The sequence below is a fragment of the Plasmodium knowlesi genome, assembly GCF_000006355.2.
Source record: "Plasmodium knowlesi strain H genome assembly, chromosome: 10".
In the NCBI taxonomy this organism is placed as follows: Eukaryota; Apicomplexa; class Aconoidasida; order Haemosporida; family Plasmodiidae; genus Plasmodium; species Plasmodium knowlesi.
In genome coordinates, this window is record NC_011911.2 from 779977 (window position 1) to 793167 (window position 13191).

Genomic DNA, 13191 nt, shown 5'->3' on the forward strand with positions numbered 1-13191 from the left:
ACGCGGCAATATGGTACATTCGTAACATAGGTTACATTTCGCCAGAGGTTCGGTGGGAATACATGTAAATTGTTAATAGTTTGGACTCATCCCCGGTACATCATAACCGCAAGGGCACATAAAAAAAGTTGCTAACTTTCTTTGCGCGACACGACGACATGTTTTAATTTTCCCTCGCAGTTTGGACTCTTTTAGCGTGAGTGGGAACCGCGACAACTGTAAAAGTGGGCACCGGAGGTAATATGCTACAAAAAGGTTTCCCCCCCCCACCCCCTTGCCCGATATGGTATACACTTGGCCTTTTTGGGAAATCCGAAGGCGCTTCACAATTATCTACGGGTTAAGGCGGGTCGAGGAATGGTGATTGAATTTTTCTCTTGCCCCCCCGCCCCCGTTTACTGGAACAAGAAACGGAAAAGTGAACGGTGCTTGTTTGGCATACGATCCCATTCGTGCGTTAAATGTATGAGCGGAACATCTCTCATAAAAGGGACCCATATCCGCATTGTTCCTTTCCTAAGGTTAAAAAAAAAAAAACAAGCATTGCAGGAGGGGCATAAAAAAAAATAAATAAATAAAAAAAAAAAAAAAAATACTGAGGAAAAATAAAATTGCCCTCGCAGCTGCATAGTACATTATTGACAAGCGCTTTTCGCAAATTATATTGGCAAACCTACATGACATGGCACGACACGCGACTCGACATGGGATACGACTACGACTGCTCCTCTTGCAGAGAATTTTTTTTTTTTTTTTTTTAACTCCACTCACTGAGGTAAAATAAACCAACAAGAAGAAAAATTAAAGCCATTTTTATAAATGTCACGCTGAGGATTCCAAAAAAAAAAAAAAAAAAAAAAATTTCCAACGAAGGAATACAAATAAAATAACTCCAAGCCAGAGGCATATATATAAGTACCTCCCGTGCGGCATTTTTCACAATTGTTCAACACGAAAGGGAGATCCACTCTTTTATCATTTCGCACGACGAGAGTTAACTTTACTATATACTACTGTCGCAGCGACTAGGTATATACGCTTCAATTTCCACTACAAGATGGCATCCAAAAAGGTGAAAACCCCCCAACCGGAAACAGCCATTGTTTCCGGCCCGCAGCCCAAGGAAGGAGAATTGGTTTTTGGCGTCGCGCACATATTTGCCTCCTTCAATGATACCTTTATCCACGTTACTGATTTAAGTGGAAGGGAAACCCTCGTCAGGATTACAGGTTAGTTGGGACGCAAGGAAAAAAAAATTAAAAAAATTAAAAAAAAAAAAAAGCGAAAAAAAAAATACATACATATGTATATGTACATGCGCGAAGGGGGATAAACACCACCATTATCTCCTGTTCGCAACATCCCTTCGAAATGTAGCAACGGTGGACGGTGCCCTGTGTACCGTTGTGGCTGCTTCCACCTCGTGGAGTTGCAGTGAAGTTAAGGAGGGGTATCACTACGGGGAGACTCGCCTATTCGATCACAACCCCCCGCCTTGTTAACCATTTCACCGTTTCTACCTCTTTTTTTTTTTTTTTTTTTTTCGTTCATTCCAATCTTCCCACAGGTGGCATGAAAGTCAAAGCTGACAGAGACGAGTCCAGTCCGTACGCAGCCATGATGGCGGCGCAGGATGTGGCAGTTCGACTTAAAGAATTGGGAGTATCAGCCATTCACATCAAGTTAAGAGCTTCAGGGGGTACCAAGTCAAAGACCCCAGGTCCAGGAGCGCAGTCAGCCCTAAGGTAAGAAGAGGGCAGAGATCCAAAGAAAAAAAAAAAAAAAAAAAATATATATATATATATATACATACATATGTGCACATATGTAGAACGGATGCGCTTCATAATGAGAAAAGTGCCCACCCTCACATTAGGCACATGTGAATATTTCCATTTTGTTACCTACTGTTCACCGTTAACTCGAACACTCACTTGCCACCCCTGCAGAGCCTTAGCCCGTTCTGGATTAAAAATTGGCAGAATAGAGGATGTGACTCCAATCCCTACCGATTCCACGAGGAAAAAGTCGGGAAGAAGAGGAAGACGTTTGTAAAGCAGTTTACGTGGTGCCCACCAGAGGAAGAAACTTGCCGATCTGGAAGAGGACACATATGTGTACGTTCACATGTGTGTATGTGTATACCGTATGTACCCGCACATAAGGTGATTTTGCGATGTTAGGAAAGCGAACAACGTGGGGATTGGAGATAGCCAAACTGGAAAGGAAGAAAGCCAAATGTTGTCTCGCCCTTGTCATGAAGTTACTGCAGACCAACATAACGCCCGAAGAGAAGCACATTATGTGTTTACGCGAACAAGAAGCATGTATGCTTTTAACCCCTAGTTGCTTCGCGGCTCCCCTCAAGCTGCACCTGTACTTTTAACTTTATTTTACTTCATTTCAGTTTTTACCCTATTTTTTCCTTACATTCTCCTTTTCTTTACTTTTCCTTTTTCTTTATTTTTTCCTTATTTTTACTTTACTTTATTTTAATTTAATTTTTTTTTTTTTTTCCATCTTTTCCACGTGCGTGCATGAACAGTAATTACCCCTCCCCTTTGCAATTCCAAAAGGCATATCAATTTATTGGTTAACCAGATTAACGTAAAAGGGAAAAACGCTCTTCGCGCAGACCCCACCAAATGTGAGTACCATATGTAATTGGATAAACGTAAAAATTGATTTATCGAAAAGGCTCCCATCTTGAGAGATGAGAAGAACTTTTCGTTGGGACAGACTAAAAAGGTGTGCTATGGGCCATGCAGTGTATGTACACAACTGTCTATAGGGACATCGGGAAAATAACAACGTCGTAAAATTTTTGACAAATAGCTGCACAAGTTGTATAAACGTGTGCAGGTAAAAGGGTGATTTTTTTTTTTTTTTTTTTTTTTTTTTTTTGAAGCCTCTTTGGCATAAGAGTGTACAGCCACATTTTACGATAAGCACTCAAAATGGCTGTTTTCTTAGGCGAATGAATTTTCCACCTTAGGAGGAACGAAGATGGAAAGTGAGTCTGAGATAAATGCAGACACATGGGGATATACAGGAAAGACGCTCCCCAGTATCATCAGTCGGAGGGGTCTACGCATTCCCCACCTGATTTCTCCGCTTCATATCAGAATAGAATAGCGCTTGAAGTTTTCGCGCAGGAGGGCCTTCTTCTGCTCGGAGTTCATCTGAAGCCACTGGCCGCCGTTGATGGGGATGATCTGCGGGGATAGTTGGGTGTGGGTATGTGTACAAACATGGTATGTAGAACATGCTATGTAGAACATGCTATGTAGAACATGCTATGTAGAACATGCTATTTATAACATGCTATGTAGAACATGCTATGTGTAGTTTGTGGTCTGTATGAACGGGTGATGCTTCCTACGCTTAGAAACTCACCTTCCAACCGTGTGCATGGAGGACGCGCATCTGTAGGGAGACGAAGCCGCTGTTCATATGATCCCAGTTAGCCGTTTCTAGAGTGCGCATCAGGTGTTCCTTGCCAAAGAGACAGATGCCTATCTTCATACCCTCATTCAGAAGGATATCAATCATGTAGGGGGAGTTGTGATAAGGCTCAAAGTGTAGTTCATACGAGACTTGAAAACATTTTAGTATATGTGTTAGTTCATTTAATATTCTGTTCCTCATTTTCAAGGCGTCCTTCTCTTTCTTGTAAACGCTAAAATCGTTCCTCAGTATTTTGCACTTGTCATGCATACAGTACTTGTACATACAATCCACTGCATCTACGTTGACTAAACAGTGAGGTATCTCGGTAAAACACGCATCTGCAATCTGATGGAGCCTCTTGAAAGCTTGCGAGTCATCTGGGTCTCTGTCTAGAAAGGTAGCATTTAAAATGTAGTGGAAATTATCATTGGCTTTATGATAATTTGCAACAATGTACGACCAGGTGATGTTGACAAGGCAGTTCCTACTCATCATTTGATTTTCTGTACTGAGGGATTCTTTTTCTAAAGAGTTTATAAGTAGGGTGTAGGAGCTATCAAAGAGGGGTTTAAAGATGATGTTGACATAGGCACAGGACCACAAAAAGGTAGCAACGTCAACCATTTTTACTTTGATTATATCCCATTCCTTGTAGACCTGTTCGATTAGTACCTTATACACCTCCTCGTCGTATACATTCATTTTCACGATGGAAGATAACACCTTCAATATTTGAAAGACACTCAGTCGACTAAGCACGTAGGTATCCTTCACATAATCAAACACGTTTCGTAAGTAGTTCTTGTGAAACCAAGAAATTTTGGCCAAATTTATGATAGGGTGTATCCACAGGGAAATATTCTTCGCATGAAGAAGATCGTTCGATCGTTCGCATAGAACATCTAGGAAGTTATTGTACAACACGATTCGTTTGTTGTATGAGGAGAAGCAACTTATTGCGTGAACCACATCTTCTACATCTAAGAGACCAATCAACTGTGTATTCCTCTGTAGCAACTCACAGATATCATTCACTGCTTCTTTAACCTTCACTCCGTTTTTTTTGTTGTATTCCATGTATTTCAAACATTTTACCATTTGGCTGATCTCTTGGGTTTTTCTAGACATGTGGTGTTGAGGTGCTATCTCTGATATGTTGCACTTATTCAGGTTTACAGTTCCATCTGTTTCTGCGTCTTTCCATGTTGACATTACATCAGTATCCACGTTCGAGGAACCATTGTATTCCACCTTTGAGGAGCCTATTTGATTCTCCAACGGAGAATCCTCCCCCTGATTGCTCTGCGAGCCCACCTGCTCAGAGTTCAGTCGTTTCACCTGAAGACTTACATGAGAGCTTACTAAGTTAATCAAATTGACGTACCTGTCGGAGTGCTTAAAATTCGTGGCGACCTTCACTACAAGTTGACAGAAGGGTAAGTCGAAGTGGGCGATATCGTTCACCACTGCATCTAAAGCGCAATCGTAGAAACTGGAGTATTCCTTGCAGAACCGATGAAACGAGTGGAACAAACTTTTTAGTTGGTTCAAATTGAACTCTCCTACCTTTTCTACACATACAGGAACTAGTTTGTCCAGATAATGTTTCGTCCTCAAGCTGTGCTTGTAACACTCCTCTGCAAATGACACCAGTCCATCTGTGTCCAGGTGCCCCACTTTAGAAACCATAAAATCGTAAAACTCGGAGAAATAAAGAGAGTGCCTATTCAACACGGTTACACAGTGAAGACAAAGTTTTATTTCTTGTTTGTTTTCCTGTTTATCTTTTGACAGATCCCCCCCTTTGAGCATCTTGGCTATCTCGTAACACAAATCACGGATTCTGTTTTTCATGTTCAGTTGGCTTAGTCCCGTTAGCAGTTCGATCAGACTGTGCCTGTCTATCTGCTGCACTTGATAACCCACTTGGTTGAAGAAGTTGTTTGCGTATCTCTCTTCCATGTTGAGAAGTATGTTTTTTTTCTTGTTCACTAGAGTCACCGCGTCAATTACAGAGTTGGCGTTTTTTTCCCCTCTGTTGAGCATACCTTTTAGGAGCTCTACATCGGTATCCCCCACTGTGGCACTCTCAGTGTGGTGTGCATGCGCATGGACATTTCCCTTCCCATGTGTTAACCCCACGGTGCTCATAAACCTTTGGTACTCCATTTCCTCCTGGTTCTTCCACTTCTCCTCGTCCACGCTGATGTCGAAGGTGAGGCTCGTAGCGACGTTGTCGTCAAAGTCGACGCTGTCAAATGGGGTGTTCTCACCCATGGCGTAGTTACCTGTGGCGTTGCCAAATGAGCGGTTGCCACTTCCTACGTTGTCACCTCTGACGTTGTCGTGTTGAGCACCAAACATATCCCCCTCATCTTTCCACTTGGCAAACGTTTCGTAATTATGACCGCTGGAGAAACTGCACTTGGTCAAATGGACCCTACTGGCAGGGTACTGAACGAGCCTCGCCCGAAGGCTCCTTATGGGGAGTCTTTTCATTTTGCTCTGACGCGGCTAAGTAGAATATGGGCGCTTCTCTGTGACGAAAAACGATGAACTGGTCGACTGTGCAATTCTGCAAAGGAGTTGCCCCCTAATTAGAAGCAACTTCGTCGGCCGCTTGGCCAAATAAAGTAACAAAAAAAAATATATATAAATAAAATAAAAATAAAAATAAAATAAAGCTCCTACACCTTCTTTACTTCCTTTCTTCCGCTTCCTTTATGTTGTTTTTTTTTTTTTTTTTTTTTTTTTTCACAAGGGGTAAATGTGGCAGTAATTTTTACGGGGCTGTTTATTCAGCGCATTTTTATGTGCACTCGATAGATATTCCACTCCTATATTGATGGAGAAACAAACGGTACCCATAGCGCATGGGGACAAATAAAGAGAGGGGGGAGACACCACTTGTGATATACTCATAGTTCAACCTGTTCGAGTGATGGGACTTGTGTGCATACGCCTGTTTGGTCAAACGGGAGGTGGTGGGGGGAAAAGTCGATCAGTATACTGTATCTTGTTGGGAGTTGTCCCGAATTTTTCCAACACTACAACTGGCTCTACCTGTTCACGCTGCTGGCCGTATGAGGTGGTACAAATAGGGATGCACAAGGGGAGGGACTATACTGAATTAATATGCCACCCAGGGGTAAGCGCAGGCGCTAGGGGTTCCAGAAATATACACATCGATGTTGTAGAAACCGTCCGTGGCCCTCTCCTTGTTGTATTATCAGTTTAACTATGGAAGCAGCTACACGCTCATCAGTCATTTGGGGGCGTAGGAAAAGGGTTGAAGTTGCGAAGGGTACATTTTCTGCTTGGCCAGTTGGAAGTTCATTTGGGAAAGTGACACATCAGGCGGTGCCACAATCTCCATCGCCGACCAGGAAAAAATGAACCAGTTAAAAATGTGCGGGAGAAAGAATAACAGCCAGATGGCAATGGAGCGGAAAACTGTTTGTCCAGTCTGGCACAAACGAAATGATTAGGACGGAAGGGAAGGTCCACCCCAAAGTGTGCTAACCCGCCCCTTGGTGTATGTGAAGTTGTGGTGCACCTGGATATTAAGAGCCACGTGGGATGATGTCTGCAGAGGCAAATTTCCTACCTCTTCTTAACCAACCCAGTGTGCAACCCTACAGATAACATGGACGATGCGTTGTGGAACAGGGGAGGGACATTTTTTGGGGGAGTGGAAGAAGGGGAAAATAAAAAATTATATAATAATCTTCCTATGGCATTTCGCCTTCTCCGTAATTTTGAAGGAGATAAGAAAAAAAATGAATGAAAAGGATAAATGTTGATAGGTGTTTATTCTTTTTTATTCTTTTTTATTTTTTTTATTATTTTTTTTTTTTTTTTTTTTCATCTTCACAACATGAGAAATCCAAGCTGGTGCCACTTTATGCTTCTATTATGAAGGGAATGTACAGTGAAATTGCGGAATTGTTCCAGAGGTGTGTGTCCGCACAGGCACATATAAATACACATGGTTAATGCTGTGGGTACCACTGGCAATGGGACGTTAGTATTGCGCTCGTGGTCTCGGGGGGCAGAAGCTGTACGAGGGCCTACTGCGTTGAGTGTGAACATCACGACCATCGGTACCTCCGTTGCCCCGCCCCGCGTATGTAAAAGGGTTTCTTTTCGCAGGGTGCCCGTTAGCCCAATTTTGTGCAGCGCCATATTTTTGTGCCATCCCCGAAAATTGCAAAAGATAATAAAAGGGAGCTCCTCCCGCGCGTCAGCAAAAAGTGAAACAGGAAAAGTGAAACAGGAAAAGTGAAACAGGAAAAGTGAAATAGGAAAAGTGAAACAGGAAAAGTGAAAAAGGAAAAGTGAAAAAGGAAAAGTGAAATAGGAAAAGTAAAAAGTGTAAAAGAATAAAAAAGAGGAAACGCACAAAAAGAGGAAAAGAAAAAAAAAAATAAATAAAGCGAAAACGCTCAAGTACGGCAACCCCTAAACCGCATCGACGCGCGACCAAGTCAACTCGTCCTCGTGAGCCTTCGACCAGAAGCGTGAAGAACGAATAACTTAGGAACGAGGCCCCTTTGTTCTATCCATTTGTTTGTACCTACGTTCTACTCACCTGTGTGGCAACTCTTGTGTGCGCGAGGAGAAGTACACACCTGTAGCAAAAAGGCAATCGCTCCTCCAGGTAACCCTTTCGCAAGGCAATCGTTTGGCGGCGAGCTTAAAGCAGGAAGAAGGAATTGTGGGCCCCCGTTACTCTCCCCCCCCCTCTTCTACCAAGGAGCAAATGATCCACGCATCCCTGATTGAAAGAACGACCAATTTAAAGTTACCCCAAGGAAGTGCATAAAAAAAAAAAATTTCAGACAAGGCGGAAAATACAACCACGTTTTGGATAATCAATTGGGAAGGGTGTACCCACTGGAGGAGAAGTATAACATCTGCACAGTTTCAAGACATCGTGTCGATCAGGCCGGGTCTCCCATCTGCGGTTCCCCCCCCGTGCAGGCCCGTAAAATGAAGTGCCCTTATTTGCACCGTAGCATAAATTAGTAGCAGCATGAAAAGGAGAAGAATAAAACGATGTATCTCTCAACTCTTAAGCAAGTTAGAATTTTACGTAAACATATGGCTAAAAATAAAGGATGTGGTAAAGTACGTGTTTCGTACGCTTATCCTTAGGGAAAAGCTACACTTTAGAACATACAGGAAGAGGAAGATTTGTCCAAGTATGACACTAGTATTAGATCTAGATGAAACACTCATTTATTGTACAAAGAAAAAAAAATTCAGTCATCAGAAGGAGGTAGATGTATTAATCAACGGGAGATATTTCTCCTTATATGTGTGTAAGAGGCCATACATAGATCTCTTTTTCTCCATTTTGAACCCTTTTTTCGAAATAGTAATTTTTACAACATCTATTAAATCCTATGCCGATACAGTTCTTAACATAATAGATGTGGATCATTACATAGACAAGAAATTCTACAGAGAAGATTGCTTTGAAGTGAGCCAGAAGGTTTATATAAAAAACTTGCAAAGTATAAAAAAGGAAATCTCAAAAATGGTATTAATTGATGATTCTAATATATCTGGTTTGAAATACCCCGAAAATTATTTCCCCATAAAAAAATGGCAAGGAGATTTAAATGACACGGAGTTGTTGGATATCATCCCTTTTTTTTTGAACTTGAAAAAACTGAGAGATGTTAGATCTCTTTGTTCTTTTAGGTTAAGGTCTCAGAAGGAAATTAGCAGATTACTTCAAACAGCTCCTTCCAAGCATCTCAAGTACCTAACAGATCGGGGTACTAACTTTCTTTATTCACCATCCCTTGCTTTTCAAGCCATTAATTATTTGAAAATATTTATGAGTCGCTTCAGGTATGCCAGCTCCAAAAAACAGTGGAATGAATTGGGTAAAAAAATAAACAGCAAATTGAAATCCTATCCTTTCTCGTTATCCAAACTTAAGGGATCCAGTGATGATGAACATCGCAAGCGCCACCGCAAGGCGGCACCAAGGAAGGTGTTGCAGTAGTGGACAAACGTAGGTGACAGACCTCTTAACCGGTTGGAAGAACCTTGTTTTTTAGTGTATATATATAAATGTACGGTGGTGGCGGTGCAAGTGGCAAATTATAATAAAAAAAAAGAAAAGAAAAAGGCCATCTTTCCATTGTGGTGAGTGTGCCGAATCAGATGGCGCCTTTAAAATTATGGTGCCACCAGGAAGATTTATCTATCCCAACCCTGCGTAACCCTCGTATGTGCAACTGTCATGTGTATAACTTCTGCCACTGTGCCGTCACCACCAGTGCACTTGTCCATTGTGTGTATACCATGAATATTTTTCCCCCCGTGCGTGGGCAGGAAAGTCACGCAAGCCGCGTAGATACGCATGTACACCCATATGAAACATAATTAAAAGCTACCACCTCGTTAGCAACGCTTTTTCAAATGTGTTTCTCCGTTTCGGTGCCCTCGACGGCTGAATCTGCGAAAAGCGCAACCCCGTTGTCAAGGGGGCTGTGTGGAAAGGGCGCACAAAGGAACACCCCCATTTTCACGCGAATATGCAATTGTATGCAAACCCTTTTCTTCTTCTCTACCTTTTAATGCACCATTTTTTTGGGGTGAACCAAATTACGTCATCCCCATATGGGTGATGATAGTGTGCCGCTTAATTTGAAAGACTACTTATTTTGAACGAATGAGGTGCTTCTGTGTGCACGGGAGAATGAAATAAAGAAAGTTAGAAAGGAGAACTTACGCAAGGTACAATATCTAAGATTGCCAATTTTTAATGACCCACTTGGGGATCCCCATGTGATGGAAACGTAGGCAAAAATTAAAAAAAAAAAAAAAAAAAAATTGAAGGACATTTGAATGCTTACATAGATCCTATGTATTAAAGTTTTGCCCCTCTCCTAATGCAACTTTCAGGGGTGGAGAGAAGGAAATTTTTTTTGCGCACGGATAAATACATCGTTTGTTTATGTGCCCCGTGACTTTCTTCGCGACATTCCTATACATTGATGGTCGCATGCTGTATTATTTACATATCTATACTTAGAACTCCCTTTCGAGAAAAAACAACTCAACCAATTTTTAGATTAGCATCTTTTGTTCAGGGTACCATTTAAAGAAGCGACACAAAATTTGACATCAGTTCGTTGCGTAAAGCAGTGAAGCGGCACGTACGCTATACATCGACGATGTGACATTGCTCCATATAATTTTTTTTTTTTTTTTTTTTTTTTTTTTTTTTTTTATTTCCCCCTTTCCCCAACGTTGCCTGGCGACATTTCGCTTCTTCCTCTCCGTGCATAGTAATCAACTTGTTTACTGTTTTGTCACTTGTACCCCTCCAATCCAAAACTAATGTTTTTGAGCGTCTTCAAAATGAGCATACAGAAGGTGATCGAAGAGAAGTTAAGCTCCGCCTTGAAGCCCACCTTCCTCGAATTGGTGGATAAGTCGTGCGGTTGCGGAACAGCCTTCGATGCAATCATAGTGTCCAGTAACTTCGACAGTAAGAGGTTGCTGGACAGACATAGAATTGTTAACGATGTTATAAAGGAAGAATTGCCCAACATACACGCTTTTTCTATGAAATGCCACACACCCACTGAGTTTGAGAAGTTGAGCAACAGCCAAACATGAGGAGTTGTCAATGGGAAATTCTCGTACACAAGTAACACACTCCTCATTTCCATTTGGAAAGAACATTTTAATGTTAAATGTTTAGGAGATGTTTTTTTATTTTTATTTTTATTTTTATTTTATTTTATTTATTTTTTTTTTTTTAGCAACACCTCATGGAACCCCTTTAGCAGAAGTAGATATGAAAAAAACTCTGTTTCACCTTTATCCTTTCGACCTTATAACCTAAGTGCGACATCCGTTCTCTGCCTTTTCGAAGAAATATTATGCGCACCTAGGGTAGAGGGATGGTATTTTTTCCTCAAATGGGAGCCCCTACCTTGTTGAGCTATTTGTCCCTTTTAAAGATGTGGACCCTGATCCATGTGCAGGCGCAGACGCAGGCACAGGCACAGGCACAGAGTTCTTCTAGGGGCATACACACACAGTTGCTCTCCATTCTCAGGCAAAACAGATTCGCGCACATAATACGCTGTTTAAAGATTTTAGGACAGTCGCAATATGGGCAATTTCCCTTTCTTTAGCAATGCACACCACAAAACTCCTCAACATAGAAAAGTGCATCTGATTCATCCATCCGTGTACTCATCATGTCCATTCCCCTTTGTGCGTTTTTTTCGTCTAGGCAGGCTGTATTTGCCACACATATGGGTTAACATATTTTTGTTTCTCAAACATGTTGTCGCTTAGCTTTTTTTTTTTTTTTTTTTTTTTCCTTAGTGGGAAATTACTTTTCGTGGCTAGTTAATTCTTACTGGGCCAATATTTTACAGCATCACGCAGAATAATGTACATGAAATGTATGAACATGTCCAACATGCGACCATCCTCCTGGAGGTGCACTTTTTTTTTTTTTTTTTTTTTTTTTCTTCCTTTTCCCGTTCATCCTTCGAATTGATAAAAGAGCGGGTTTGTCTAGCACCAAGTTGCACAAGGCGAATTGGGCAAAGGGGACTCATCACATTGATGTACAGGTACTCCTACATACAGGTACATTTGCAGAGTACATATCATTTTGTAGGATGATGTCCAAGGGAAGAAATATTGTCACACATGGAAGTAGGTACCATAAATGATACCCCCCGTGAAAATAGTTATTCCACTTCTTTCTTATCCGCAGTGGAACTATTTTACAATTCCTCGCTTGGATGTCATCTCTGTTCAGATGACTTTTTTTTTTTTTTTTTTTTTTATCCTCCTACCGACATTGTGACATACCAACATACGTACCTGCCCCGCGAAGAGTTACCTCGTGGGCGTTCTTTTTTCACTCTAGTCCTTCAGAATTTTTTGATCCCTTTGATTGGTCTTTTTTCACTGCAAAGGTTTGTTCTCGTGTGGAAAGGAAAACAGGAAGGAAAAGAACATATCAAAAATAACGTAACAGAAACCAAAATGGAACAAAATAACGTGTGCTCGTTCGCCACCAATGCGCAGGGATATTTGCGTGCATTTGAACATATCCAACACGTGCACATGTGCCTACTAGTTGCATACTCCCCTGTGTGTGTGTGTGTATACAGATGGCACAGCAAATGTAAGCGTTCACTCGTCGGCTACCACTGCATGTTGGTGTAGAATATGCTCCATCTTTTTCTTGTGGAGCACTCGGCGGATTGAAGTTAAAAAGGGTAAATGGCAAAACGCCAATTGATGGAAATGCTGCAAAAGAAAAAAAAAAAAAACAAAAAAAAAAAAAAAAAAAAACAAGTCCCAATTGTAAAAAGCTAGAAAAAACAAATTGTGCAACAAAAATACACACACATGTATTGTAATTTGTAAATTAAAATAAATATGAACAGGCAATAAAAAAAAAAAAAAAAAAAAAGAACAGACAGCTAAAATCTCTAACTTTTGGCTTTATTTGGTTTGTTAAAAAAAAAATATATGAACAGGCAATACGAAAAAGTAACGAGCTGTAGCACGGAAAAGCAATACGCGCGTATGCGAAGCGAACGGAAAATAATTCTACGCCATTCGGAAAGTAAAAGTAGAAAGCGGAACATAGAAAATGAAACATAGAAAGTGGAACACAGGAAGTGAAACATAGAAAGTGGAAACGCGTGAACGCATCAAAGGAAAGAAGCAAAAAAAAAA

At 41.1% G+C, this 13191-nt stretch overlaps 4 protein-coding genes across 4 annotated transcripts; 3 read left to right on the top strand and 1 right to left on the bottom strand.

Moving 5' to 3' along the window:
• Window positions 1–1057: 1057 nt before the first annotated feature.
• On the top strand, window positions 1058–2055 carry PKNH_1017100 (40S ribosomal protein S11, putative; the record flags this gene model as incomplete). Its single annotated transcript, XM_002259618.1, has 3 exons — window positions 1058–1229; window positions 1568–1745; window positions 1950–2055. The coding sequence occupies 3 exons, from the start codon at window positions 1058–1060 to the stop codon at window positions 2053–2055; spliced, it is 456 nt and encodes a 151-aa protein (XP_002259654.1).
• A 1061-nt stretch (window positions 2056–3116) lies between these two features.
• Window positions 3117–5949, bottom strand: PKNH_1017200 (RAP protein, putative; the record flags this gene model as incomplete). The annotated part of the gene is made up of 2 exons (XM_002259619.1): window positions 3117–3215; window positions 3397–5949. The coding sequence occupies 2 exons, from the start codon at window positions 5947–5949 to the stop codon at window positions 3117–3119; spliced, it is 2652 nt and encodes an 883-aa protein (XP_002259655.1).
• A 2536-nt stretch (window positions 5950–8485) lies between these two features.
• PKNH_1017300 (NLI interacting factor-like phosphatase, putative) lies at window positions 8486–9469 on the top strand (the record flags this gene model as incomplete). Its single annotated transcript, XM_002259620.1, has 1 exon — window positions 8486–9469. The coding sequence occupies one exon, from the start codon at window positions 8486–8488 to the stop codon at window positions 9467–9469; it is 984 nt and encodes a 327-aa protein (XP_002259656.1).
• A 1364-nt stretch (window positions 9470–10833) lies between these two features.
• PKNH_1017400 (uncharacterized protein) lies at window positions 10834–11094 on the top strand (the record flags this gene model as incomplete). Its single annotated transcript, XM_002259621.1, has 1 exon — window positions 10834–11094. One exon carries the CDS (start codon window positions 10834–10836, stop codon window positions 11092–11094), a length of 261 nt encoding a protein of 86 aa, XP_002259657.1.
• Window positions 11095–13191: the final 2097 nt, after the last annotated feature.